Raw genomic sequence first — 13,816 nt, forward strand, 5'->3', positions numbered from 1 at the left:
AATAACAATATATTCACATATATTTGTGAATATTTTAATATAGCCACAAATCAAAATAGAGAGTTTTTTTTATCATATGCACATTTGGTTTTCATTGGAAAATACTTTAGTTGATATACCTTTATTTGTTTTAATCATACTCCCTCCATCCCTAAATATTTGATGCCGTTGACTTTTTTAAATATGTTTGACCGTTCGTCTTATTAAAAATTTTAAGTAATTATTAATTCTTTTCCTATCATTTGATTCATTGTTAAATATACTTTTATGTATACATATAGTTTTATATGTTTCACAAAAGTTTTTAATAAGATGAACGGTCAAACATGTTTAAAAAAGTCAACGGTGTCAAATATTTAAGGACGGAGGGAGTATTATATTTTTTACACTAGCACCTCCTCAATTTACACCCTGGATTCGCCACTGAACATCACTGAAACTATAGTCTTATGTTATGTCCAAAGCATTTTGTGGATTCAACAAACATCACATTTGTGAGGCATCTAGTCAAATATTTTTTAAAACTTCAAAATCATGTGCATAGAAAATATGAGTTTTCAGATACTGACAGTTGCTGAAAGGAGAAGCACTCTAATCAAGAATAAATTTAACAATCAGTCTAGCGCTGGCAAGGGGACAAAGAAAACGGAATCCATGCGAGGATAGTAATGGGACTGGGTTCGCCCAGGGAGATGGCTAGAGAGTAGGCAGAATTTTCTGGGAGCAAAGTCATTAAAAAGACTTTGTTAAACGCATTAAATTGATGGACTTCTGATCAAATCACGAATGGCCATGATGTCCTGTATCATCCAGCAATCATATATCAGAAAATTTTAAATTGATGCCTTTAAAGCACAAATTATTTGTTTTGGGGAGATTTGGAGGTAAGGATCCAACTTCAAATATGAGGTGTTTGATCAAATCAAGCGCTAGCTAGGACTACTTGTATCAACGCTCCATGTATAGCCAAACTGATGCTGGTGCTGTTATAATAAAGTATAGATACACATCTAAATTTTGGTCAAAAAATTGGAATATCCATGATGGCATGATGTTCATGTTGCTATTTACACGTCAAACAGTAGTGTTGCATGGATCTCTTCACTTCTGGCATATCAGGAAGCATGTGCAGTAACTAAACAAGTTGATGAATACAAAACACAGAACTATTTATAATTGCAATTCCCAAGCTGATAAGATCAAATTGGTGAAAATTTGCAATTGCTTTTATTTACAATCAATGAAGTTTACTAAGAACTTATGTATATCTGTAAGGAATCAGTAACACAATTTCTAAAGTGCTGCAGAACAGAAGCAGGTGAATCTGAATTGAACAGTACGCAGGTGACTTTCTTCACCTCAATATTAGACAAACAATCGTTACTTTATTGTCTAAGCAATTCTAAGAAAATTATATCGCAAAAAGGTCCAAATTTGGCATATAGTAACGCAGTGAAATAATTTCCCATCCTGATAAAGATTATTGATTAGTTTCCATACCTGCAAAGGCTTCCTATGCTTGCAGTGCATGCATTTGTCAGGAGGCACCAACAAGGACAGCTACTGATCTTTGAAAGAGCTAGCTACATAGCTACATATGTCAGATGGTACAAGAAGCAACCACAATTAGATTGACATGCAAAATTCGATTAGGACCAAAAGAGTTTACAAATACCAAACCTGTACTGCAACAGATCTGAAAGCTACAATATTACTCCAGAAAAAGCAGAATAATATAAATATCTGTCTCCAATTCTCCATGAAATACAAAGAAGTGCTTGAAATGTTTGCAGCATATATGACATATTTTTATTCCATATATAACATATTTGCTATTCCATATATGATATATTTGTAATTCCAAACGATAGATAAGCCAGCTCTTTCCATACCTAATCAGAAACTAATACACAAAGGTAGTTAGCAAACTGAGTAACTGGTTTTGGAGAATACAATGGCCAGCCGGCACTGAGCAGCCATATTTCTAAGGCGTTGTTCGTTTAATCCCCAAGAGAGAGGGATTGGAAGGGAATAAATCTCCTTCAAATCCACCCATAAGAGGGATTAAACGAACAAGGCCTAAAGGGGTTTCATGTATGTAGGTGTAGAACCCATAGGGCCCATGAGTTATATATACTACCGCCATCCTTAAAAGGATGACATCATAAAATGCATGCGGTCAAACCTCAAAATGTTAAACGATTAATATATGGAAAACATATTAGGATTTGAATATGAAAATATATATTAGTAGATTTGCTATGAAAAACTATTTTATATAGTTATACTTTTATTAAGTTTTATAAATACATAGTTTGAAAAATTAATGATCGAACATGTGCATGGAAGACTGACGATATCCAAAATATAAGTAAAAAAGAATGGAGGTAATAATATGGTGGTATAAGTCTCACACTCTTACATGATGAGTTTAATAAATAGGTTAAGGCCAGAGTATAAAATTAACAGTTCCAAAAAAATAACTCCGGTTAATGCAAGTGTAAGTAGGGTAAGGCCTGATAGAAGGGCTAGAGATTAGTGATCAAAGTATTGTCTTGCAAATATATTGTGATAGAAATTGTTATCAAAGTTATATTTAGGAGACCATGTTGATGCCCAAAATGATAAGTTTTCATGGCTAGAGTATAAAGAATCTAGATTACATCAGTATTCCTTACTGTGGGAAAATATCTAGTAATACATTGTTAACTACTTAGTTTATGCTTCTACCTCTGATGCTTTCACAAAAGAAACCCTCACCAATAGCCACCACATGAGCATGAACCATTCTTGAAATGATGAAAACGACTGGGGTCGCGCACTACGATCTCATGGTCCACAATCTTGGAAATGTAGGTGAATGCGCTATGGCAATCACCACATACACGCAGGTTCTTTGTGATCCTTATTGGGCAACCAGGGAAAGTTGTGAGGAGACCATATGCAAGAGCAAGTTTCTCACTGTGCTCAACAAGAAGATTATTTTTCTCTTCCTCATCAACATCATGTAATGCGAAGTTTGTCTCAGGAACATATCCCATAGCTTTGATGCGATCAATTAGACTCTCCAGAAGAGCATAAATTTGTGGGGATAGTGGGTGTGATCGATCTCCGACAAAGAAAGATGCTGTGCCCTTTTGACCCTGGACCCAGCTGCATCCTGGCCTCTTCTTAATTCCTGATTTCTTCATCAAGTGCCTGATCCTCGCTACATCCTTCCACCGCCCTGCAGTGGCATATATGTTGGAGATAAGCGTGTAAGATCCATCATTTTCAGCATTCATCTCGACCAGTTTGTTCAGAGCATGTTCAGCAAGTTCAACATTTGAATGTACTCTACAGGCACTCAGTAATGCAACCCAAACTACTGCGGTGGGCTCCATTGGCATATCCTTAACTGTTTTCCATGCCTTATCTAATCGCCCAAAGCGGGCCAGCAAGTCAATAGCATAGGCATAGTGCTCTGCCCGAGGTGTCAAACCATAATCTGCACTCATGCTGTCAAAGTACGATAGACCTTGATCAACCATTCCACAATGACTACAAGCATAAAGAACAACCAGGAAGGTTATATCGTCAGGAACAAAGCCTGCTTTCCGCATCTTGTCAAATATGTCCAGGGCCTCACTACCACGACCGTGCATTCCATACCCTGTCATCATTGATGTCCAAGAAATAGCACTCTTTTGAGACATGCTATCGAATACATGCCTAGCTGTATCAACATCCCCACACTTTGAGTACATATTAATGAGGCAGTTCGCCACAAAGTATGCAGATGAGTCATATTGGTGATGACGAAGCACATAAGCATGAATCTGCTTACCTATACGTATGGCTGCCAAATGTGCACAGGCCATCAAAATGCACGAAATTGTATAAGCATTTGGGGCTACTCCATATGGTTCCGAAATCATCTCCACGAAAAGCTTGAGGGCATCATTTGAGTCCCCATATTGTGCATGCCCCCCGATCATGACAGTCCAGGTGACAACATTGCGTTCCTCCAGAGGTATATCATCAAATATGGAGCGTGCAGCTTTGAAGCTTCTGCACTTTGAGTACATATCTATTAGCGCGTTGTACACCATAAGATCCTCATCCTCACCACCAAAATCATTATCCAAGGTTAGAAGACAGTTCTTTAGGGAGTAGGCATGAATTTCCATACCCTGAGAAAATGCTCCCAAAGAAGCGCAGGCAGACAACACAGAGATGATTGTGACACAATTTGGCAAGGACCCAGAAAATATCATTTGACGAAATACATTGAGTGCTTCATGGCTGCATCCCCTCTGAGAATAGCCTGCAATTACAGCAGTCCATGTTACCATATCTAATGGGATATTTTCCTTGCGCATGTTCTTGAAAAGCTCAAAGGCTGCCTTAAAGTTGCCACTTTGGGAGTACCCAGCCACCATTGCGTTCCAAGAAACCACATCTTTGAATTCCATCATGTTGAAAACCTTTACCGCATTTTCCATCAAACCACACTTAGCGTAAGCATCAATCAGGGCATTACCAACAAAAACATCTAGAAATGTGCCATTACGAATAGCATTACCATGGACTTCTTTAGTTTGAGGTACTGCCTTTAGAGAACCACATGCAGGGAGTATGTTGACAATGCTAATGATGTCTGACCTTTCATTTGTAGGCTTCTCATGGACAATCAATGTCATCTTTGAAAACAGATCCAATGCAGTCCAAGCATTACTACTTTTAACATGGGCTGAAACAATAGAGTTCCATGAGATAACATCATCAATACCCCTCTGAGTTATTTCATCAAAGATCATGCTGGCTTCCTCCAAAGAACCACAACGGGAATACATTGCCACCAACGCATTACATATGAAGACATTGGACTCAAAGCCATTGCAGCATATCAATCCATGGAATGCACTACCACAACGGTATGAAGGTAGCTCTCCACATGCTTTTAATACATGTGGTAGAGTAAAATGGTCCAGCCTAGTTCCAGCACGCAGCATGCGGCAAGAGACATTAATTGCACTGTCAAGGCGGCCTTGTTTGATGTGTTCTCGGATAAGTAGATTCCACCACACAGCTGGTGACGGTGTAACACGTTCCAACACCAAGAGAGCATAGTCGGTAGCACCACAAGCAAGATAAGAAGCTACGACACCAGTACCCAGAGATCTTGGAGATATAAATGGTTCGGATGGCAATGCTGGCAGTGAGACTGACAATAATGGTGTGGGCAAAGAAAGAAGACCAGAAGCAATTATCTGTTGGTGAATTTGATGAACTGTATTTGCAGACTTGCATTCCTTCAATAGGGATGCAAAGTGACTAGGATAAACATCTACACCAACGCATGCTGCCCTTGCACCTTAAAGGAACCGTACTCCAATTGGTTTTACCGCCTTAGGCAAGTTCAAAAGCATAGCTGCAGTAGAATACCATTATGCATAATGAATCCTCAAAGAAACAGCCATTGCATCACTGTATGACCAAAAATAACTGAATTAGCAAAAGCCATCATACATATTACATCAATCTAATGCAAAACAATGTAATGTAAAGGAAGAATAAGTCAAAGATCACAAAGGGGAATAGGCATGCTATCCATCAGGGTTGCAGAATCAAAGGTAGTTTGTAGTATCCTACCATCCTGTAAAATCCTTCTTATCTGGATTATTGGGGTTTTAACAACCTAACATCATGCAAGATCAATTGTCAACTCCCAGTGACAATATTCATGCCCAAAGCTTGTACTATGTAGCACTAAAGCATTGCGATGCTTACAAATTATCCACCTGAGCATGTGACTGTAAATGTCCATTTCATCATTTCACTTCAAATGTCAATCTCAGGACAACAGTGGAAATACTAGCCCTAGTAGGAAAATTTTGACTATTTATGTGTGATAAGGGGGTATAACATGAAAATAATTTGAGCTGCAACAGATGCACACATAGACATGACTATAGGTTTACCAAATTGTCAGAACGCACGAGAGAATGAGAAAGGAAGAATAATAACAAAGGAGCAACTGTTTGTACCTTTTGTATTCACAAACACTGCAGTTCAAATCAACCATGAGAAGCAACAGTGGAATGATTTTAAATCAACCAGGAATGCAAACTAAATTGTTCTTTATATCATATCAACGCCTCCTAAATCTATGAGGAGTATGTGGAAAAAATTCGAAGTTCAGTACTACAACTAATAAGACAAATCGAAGCCATTGAAGGGTGTCAACTTTTCTCACTATACCATGTCCCATCCATTTTGATTCAATTCTTTGAAAACCTTACAACAACCAGAACACAATGGAAAAAAAAAGATAAAAACATGAATGGTTCCACTTCTTACGATCTAAATCTTGAAGTCCTGGTACAAGTTCCCTTGTTTCAATTTAGAACAACTGAAATCCATTTTTTAAGGAAACCTTTGATAATTGGATTTGCTTGTACTACTCTCTATCTGTGGTCTGTACTATTGATTAACCATAAGCATTTATTTTGAGCAATAAAATCTAAATCTGGCATAATAATTCATAGTAACAGTTTTTCAAAATTAATTGACAACATAAATAATGATTTCATTTTTTTGTTGGGCTTAAGCGGTATATGGCATAACTATCAACACTGGAAGCAGTGGGAGTCGGCAATGTATAATTGCCAAAGAAGAAAACATGAATAAAGGAAAGTAACCATGAAACTTCATCATCCTTCAATTTCTATCAGACACGATTAATTGCCGATGCTGAACCCGTCCCACTACAATGTATAGAGATTTTCTTTAAATACAGTAAGCTATATGTTTCAGTGACAAAAAAAAAGAGAAGAAGATCAAATGGAGCACATGTGGGAGAGCCACCGCCACAGCACCAGCACCAGCACCAGCACCACTGGAGTTGGAGAGGAGCTGGGAGAAGGAAGAGCTTTGTTATTACCTGTCCTCCAGGCGTCCGCGCGCAAGAAGAATACGTCGGAGCCGCAGGCACGGAGGTGGCGGACGACGGAGGGCGCCGACGAGCCGCAACAGGCCAAGGCACAAGGCAGTGGCCGGAAGGCAATGGCGTCGAGCAAGCGAGGGAAGGGCCAGCGGAGCGTCGGGGCGGACGCGCGGAGACCGGGGGAGCGGAGCTGCAGGGCAATGCGGCGGCGGCGGCGTGGCTTGTGACGGAGCCGCCCGGAGTCTGGGTTTTGGAGCGGCCCAATCTGTAGCCACACGTACGGCCCATAATGTTATCACTTCCTGCAACTAGATCGACAAATCTTAATTGATAAAGTCATCATAAACACTTCCAACTATATACGACCATCTAAAGATTAGATTGGGTTGACATTCTATGATTGACGAAGTCACCCAGACATCGACTCATAATAGTCTCACTATATAAAAAGGAGAACTGCTAGACCACGGAATCCAGCTTAGGCCTTGTTCAGCAACAGGGGAGTCATTTCCCCAGGGAGATTCACCCATGGGGGGATAGGGTTAATCCCTGCGTCCTCACCCAATCCCCCCACCCCACGGGGGACAGTTGATCCCTGCGGGCTGCATTCTCACCCAATCCCCTGTAATTTCCCCATGTCTCCCTTGTGCTAATTCACTTGTTTGGTTAAGAGGGTATTTGGCTTGGATTACACATACAACACCAAATTATTACAGAGATCATTCTTAAATTTATTCTAAACTACAAAAATTCGAAAAAATAAAATATTTTTTTAAAAAAATGACAAAGTAGAAAACCATGAAATGACAACAGAAATTCAAGGAACTTCAAAAATATGGCCCAAAAATCTGAAAATATTCCAAAATGTTCACAAAATAATTATAAAATTCTAGTAAAATATGCTGAGTAGAATTATAAAATTTTAGATGGTTATATAATTATTTTATAATTATAAAACATCATTTACTCATGGGAGCAATTGCGCGATGTCTTTGTCCTTAACTTTCGAGGCACCTACGAGGAGCCGAAGACACAGCAGCATCTACTAGGCATTCGCCAGAGGCCGGGGAAATCGATAAGGGGGTACATGCGTCGCTTCTCGCAAACCCGGTGTCAAGTACAAGACATAATCGAGGCGTCTGTCATCAACGCCGCTTCGCCTGAGCTACTCGAGGGCGAACTCACAAGAAAAATCGCCAACAAAGAGCCGCAGACGCTTGAACACCTGCTTCGCATCATTGACGGGTATGCAAGGGGTGAAGAGGATTCCAAGCGACGGCAAGCAATTTAGGCTGAGTATGATAAAGCCTCCGTCGCCGCTGCCCATGCCCAAGTACAAGCTCAGGTCGCCGAACCACCTCCTCTCGCTGTTCGCCAGCCTCAGCCGGCGAACCAAGGACAACCGCCAAGGCAAGGCCAAGCTCCCATGACTTAGAGGAAATTCAGAACCGACCGTGCGGGCAAGGTTGTGATGGCTGTCGAAGAAGTTCAAGCCCTCCGCAAGGAGTTCGATGCCCAGCAAGCAAGCAACCATCAGCAGCCCGTTCGCAAGAAGGTCCGAAAAGACCTTTACTGCACCTTCCACAGACGCTATTTGCACACCACAGGGGGCAGCTGTCGAAGCACCTCGCGAAGCCGTTCAAGAACAAGCACCCCCAGCCGAACAGTGCCAAGATGTGCAGCGCAGAGTAATCCAAGTGATTATAAGGGCCGACCTGACGAATCAGCTGTCGAAATGGCAAAAGAAGATGCAGCTCCGAATGGTGCATAACATCACTTTGGCGGGCGAAGGGGCCCCGCAATATCTAAGCCAGCAAATCTCTTTCGGGCCGGAAGATGCCGAAGGAGTAATGTTCCCGCATCAAGACCCTCTGGTGATCTCGGCCGAGTTAGCTGGCTTCGAGGTCCGGCGAATCTTAGTCGACGGAGGGAGTTCGGCCGATGTCATCTTCGCCGGAGGGAGTTCGGCCGATGTCATCTTCTCCGCCGAACTTACTGCCAAGATAACCACGAAACCACGAAACCACGAAGCGAGGCCGGTGCTTGGGGTAAGGGCTAGGGTAGATAACCCCAAGCACCGGCCTCGCTTCGTGGTTTCGGCGGAGAAGCAGTCCAAGTTCTAGGCCAAGCGCAATTGCTGGTAGCTTTTGGCACAGGCGAAAACAGACGCGAAGAGCAAATATTGTTCGACATTGTCGACATCCCGTACAACTACAATGCCATCTTCGGCCGTGCGACCTTGAACAAGTTCGAAGCCATTTCCCACCACAACTATCTCAAACTCAAGATGCCTGGCCCGACAGGAGTGATCGTGGTCAAGGGGCTTCAGCCTTTGGCTGCTTCAAAGGGCGATCTGGCCATAATCAACAGAGCAGTGCATAATGTTGAGGCCAAACCACATGACCGGGCGAAGCACGCGCCAAAGCCCGCCCCTCACAACAAGGTAATCAAGATACAGATTGATGATGCCGATCCCACAAAGCTTGTATCGCTGGGGGGCGACATAGGCGAAGAAGAGGTTGAGAACATCCTAGAGGTGATCAAGAAAAACATTGATATCTTCGCCTGGGGCCCTGATGAGATGGGAGGTGTTTCGACAGATCTCATCATGCATCACCCGACAGTCAAGCCGGATACCAAGCCAAGGAACAGAAGCTACGCAAGATGTCAGTTGATCACCAAGAAGCAGCAAAAGCCGAAGTCCAAAAGTTGCTCAAGGCTAGGGTCATTCAAGAGATCGACCACCCTGAATGGCTGGCGAATCCGGTAATGGTGCGGAAATCAAACGGCAAATGGCGCATGTGTGTTGATTTCACAGACCTAAACAAGGCATGTCCGAAGGATGATTTCCCCTTGCCACAGATCGACCAACTCGTGGACTCGACAGCTGGCTGCGAACTCATGAGCTTTTTGGATGCGTACTCCGGCTACCACCAGATCCACATGAACCCGGCCGACATCCCCAAGACAGCCTTCATCACACCATTCGGCACCTTTTGCCACCTCAGGATGCCTTTCGGCCTGAGGAATGCCGGGGCAACCTTCACCAGGTTGGTGTACAAGGTCCTTTACAAGCAGTTGGGGCGAAATGTGGAAGCTTATGTCGACGAAATCGTTGTAAAAAGCCGCAAGGCTTTCGACCATGCGTCCTACCTGCAGGAGACCATCGACAACTTACGCGCGGTGGGTATGAAACTAAATCCTGAGAAGTGTGTTTTTGGTGTTCGCGCGGGCAAGTTGTTGGGTTTCCTTGTTTTTGAAAGGGGTATCGAGGAGAACCCCGAGAAAATCGATGCCATTCAGCAAATGAAGCCCCCGTCGAGCGTACGCGAAGTACAAAAGCTCGCAGGCCGAATTGCGGCACTCAGTCGATTCCTCTCAAAGGCAGCCGAAAGAGGTTTGCCCTTCTTCAAAACCCTCCGGGGCGCGGAAAAGTTTACCTGGACACCCGAATGCCAAGCAGCGTTCAACGAGCTGAAGCAATATCTGCAAAGCCCGCCCGCTTAGATCAGCTCTGCGGCGGAGCTATCTCCCTTCGGCTTGCATTTTGTCGCCCGCACTGCTATCAAGTCCCAAGTGCTAGCTGACTTCGTGGCCGAATGGACACCGGCATTCACCCCTGAGCCCGAGCCCGTTGAATAACCCTGGGTGATGTATTCCGACGGTTCGTGGTCGCACAAGGGGGCGGGTGTTGCGGCAGTACTCACTTCGCCGGGGGGTGTGCCGATTCGGTATGCCGCAAGGCTGCAGTTCAACACAACCAACAACGCGGCAGAATACGAAGCCATTCTTCTAGGCCTAAAAAAGGCAAAAGCATTGGGGGTTCGGCGCTTGCTCATCCGAACCGACTTCAAGTTGGTAGCAAGTCATGTTGATAAGTCCTTTGAGGCAAAAGAAGAAGGAATTAAGAGGTATTTGGAGGCTGTTTGGTCTATGGAAAAGTGCTTCGCCGGCATAACGGTCGAACACTTACCTAGAGGCCAGAACGAGGAAGCAGACGCCTTGGCGAAATCTGCTGCTTGTGTGGCCCACATTCGCCTGGCATCTTTTTTGAAGTCCTATACGCACCAAGTGTGCCCGTAGAGAGCCTGGATATTATGGCAATCGACCAGGCAGAACTGGGCGAAGATCCAAAAGACTGGCGAACCCCATTCGTAAGGTAGCTCAGAAGCGGTTGGCTTCCGGAGGACGAAGCAGAAGCAAAGCGCCTACAGCTCAGAGCCGCAAAGTACAAGATGGTCTCGGGCCAACTATATCGCTCTGGGGTGCTCCAACCTTTGCTTCGCTGCATCTCTTTTGCCAAAGGTGAGGAAATGGCGAAGGAAATACACTAGGGGCTCTGTGGCGCACACCAGGCCGCAAGAACAGTAGCCTCCAAAGTATTTCGACAAGGTGTGTACTGGCCCACCGTGCTGAAAGTCTGTGTTGAGCAAGTCAAGAAATGTCAAAGCTGTCAGCGCCATGGCCGAAGCCAAACTGCGCCCCAATACGAGCTGAAGCCTATCGCACCAATTTGGCCTTTCGCCAGATGGGGGTTGGACATCATTGGGCTATTCCCGGTGGCGCGAAATGGGTACAAGTTTGCAATTGTGGCCATCGAATACTTCTCCTGATGGATTGAGGCCGAACCACTTGGCGCGATCACTTCGGCAGCAGTACAAAAGTTTGTATGGAAAAACATTATTTGTCGTTTCGGAGTGCCAAAATAGTTCATCACTGACAACGGCAAGCAATTCGACTCTGACAAGTTCAGAGAGATGTGCGAGGGGCTAAACCTGGAAATCAGGTTCGCGTCGGTCGCGCACCCACAGTCAAATGGGGCGGCCGAACGCACAAATGGTAAGATCCTATAAGCACTAAAGAAAAGGCTTGAGGGGGCAGCGAAGGGTAAATGGCCGGATGAAATGCTATCTGTTCTCTGGGTCCTTCGGACGACCCCCACAAGGCCAACCAAGTTCAGCCCATTCATGCTTCTCTATGGCGACGAAGCAATGACCCCAACAGAGCTAGGGGCTAACTCACCAAGGGTGATGTTCTCTAGGGGCGAAGAGGGGCGCGAGTTGTCACTTGAACTCTTGGAGGGGGTGAGAGTCGAAGCACTTGAACACATGCGCAAATACACCACAGGCACTTCGGCAACTTACAACAAAAAAGTTCGACCGACGGAGCTGTTACCTGGCCATCTCATCCTAAGAAAGAAAGCGAACCCAGTGGCGGTTGGCAAGCTTGAATCGAAGTGGGAAGGACCGTACCTCATCAAGCACAAGTCCAGGACGGGCTCCTTTCGCCTGGCGACACTGGAAGGTGAAGAGTTCGACCATTCCTGGAACACTGCCTCTCTCAAGCGTTTCTATGTGTAGAATGGGTGGCACCCAAATCGCCAACTTGTAAAAATGTACATATTGTTATGTAAGCCTTTCGGCACTATGTAAGCCCTTCGGCACAAAAATGCAAAAAAAACAGGAAAATGAAAAAAGACAAAAAAAAACTGGATGTGGGCTATTATCCATCCCGGAGGCCCGAACCAGTATAAAATCTTTGTGTCTTTTGCCTTCTTATTTGTATGATTGATAATTTGTGGAAAAACCCTAAGGCAAACGCCTGATCAGCAAAAATGCCAGGGGGCGAAACGAATCGGCCGAAGCACCGTTCGCCGAACGTTGAAACCGCAACAGCTTGTTTCGGGAAACAACTAACCGAACACCGTTACATTCGATCAAAATGAAAGCACAAGTGCTTCCTTGAACGTAGAATAAAACAGATCGAAAACGGAAGCCGAAAGCTAAAAAGTCATAGACCTATTTCGCTAATACACGCAAAGGGGCCGACACGTTCCGACCTAACGAAAGCACGAGAAGTGACAATGCAAAAAATTGTGAAAAGGAAATAAAGCACATCTTTCTTGACTTCGAAGAAAATATATATCGAAGAATACAAACCCTACATCATGGTACAAGTAAAGAAAAGCGATGGCTCTACAGCCCAGCTTACAGATAAATTACATCTTCGCCCCCACAACCGTCCTTACTCTCTACGGAATGGTCGGACGAACTAGGTTCGTCATCACTACCAATATCATACACAACCCTGAGAGGAGAAGGGGGCGAAACACAGACTAGACTGTAACGACGCTGGGAAATCGCCTCCTGCCGATCAGACTTCTGATGGTTTCGCCAAAAGCAAACCATATCCTCCAAACATTTTGAATGAACACTATCGTAATCTTCCAAGCTTTGCCCGGGGTGCGCCCGCATCCAGCCAGCAACCTTAAAAACCTTATAGCTGTGGCCGTTATTATCATTTCACGATAAACGGGCCGAAACGGGCATCGCACCTTTGGCAGACCCTTCAACGCCACAAACTTCTCGTTTTTGCTTCGCCAATTCCCAGAGGGGGGCCAAATGCACAATTTTCAGCGAACATCCTGATAAACAGTGCAGAAAGGGCAAAAGGCAAATTTCATAGTAAGAATGGGCGAAAAAGAGTAAATATTAGGTAATGCGAAAATGGCGCAAGCGCATACGCCAAAGGCATCGACCATAAAAAGTGACTAAGACCGAGTCATACATTCCAAATATCCAAAAGGCCATTTTCGGCTACAATAAGAAGGGTAAGGGGCCATCAGCCAAATATACATTGTTCGCCTTTCGTGGCAAACGCAAAAAGAAAAACTACAAAAATCTAAGGAAAGGGCGGAGGGCCTCACACCTCTAGGTGATCCTGGGCATCGCCTCCACCCCCTCCGACCGCCGCATCCTTGCCTTCGCCCTGGTCTACCACCTCTGCCTTCGCTAGTTGCTCCAAAAGGCGTGCCTTGGCAGTGGATCGGACGTCCTTCTGCCAGAACTGTTTCCGCCATGCGCGGAGCGCGGGCGAAACGTCCTGCGC

The 13,816-nt window shown here is 44.4% G+C and overlaps 1 protein-coding gene and 1 pseudogene across 1 annotated transcript; one reads left to right on the top strand and one right to left on the bottom strand.

Annotated features, from left to right (window-relative positions):
- Positions 1-2,566: 2,566 nt before the first annotated feature.
- Positions 2,567-5,740, bottom strand: LOC4338363 (pentatricopeptide repeat-containing protein At5g16860). Its single transcript, XM_015782316.3, has one exon. It carries the CDS (start codon positions 4,992-4,994, stop codon positions 2,757-2,759), a length of 2,238 nt encoding a protein of 745 aa, XP_015637802.1. The 5' UTR covers positions 4,995-5,740; the 3' UTR covers positions 2,567-2,756.
- A 5,945-nt stretch (positions 5,741-11,685) lies between these two features.
- On the top strand, positions 11,686-12,288 carry LOC136356639 (uncharacterized; annotated as a pseudogene).
- The last annotated feature ends 1,528 nt before the right edge of the window (positions 12,289-13,816 follow it).

The sequence above is a fragment of the Oryza sativa genome, chromosome 5 (assembly GCF_034140825.1).
Source record: "Oryza sativa Japonica Group chromosome 5, ASM3414082v1".
NCBI lineage: Eukaryota > Viridiplantae > Streptophyta > Magnoliopsida > Poales > Poaceae > Oryza > Oryza sativa.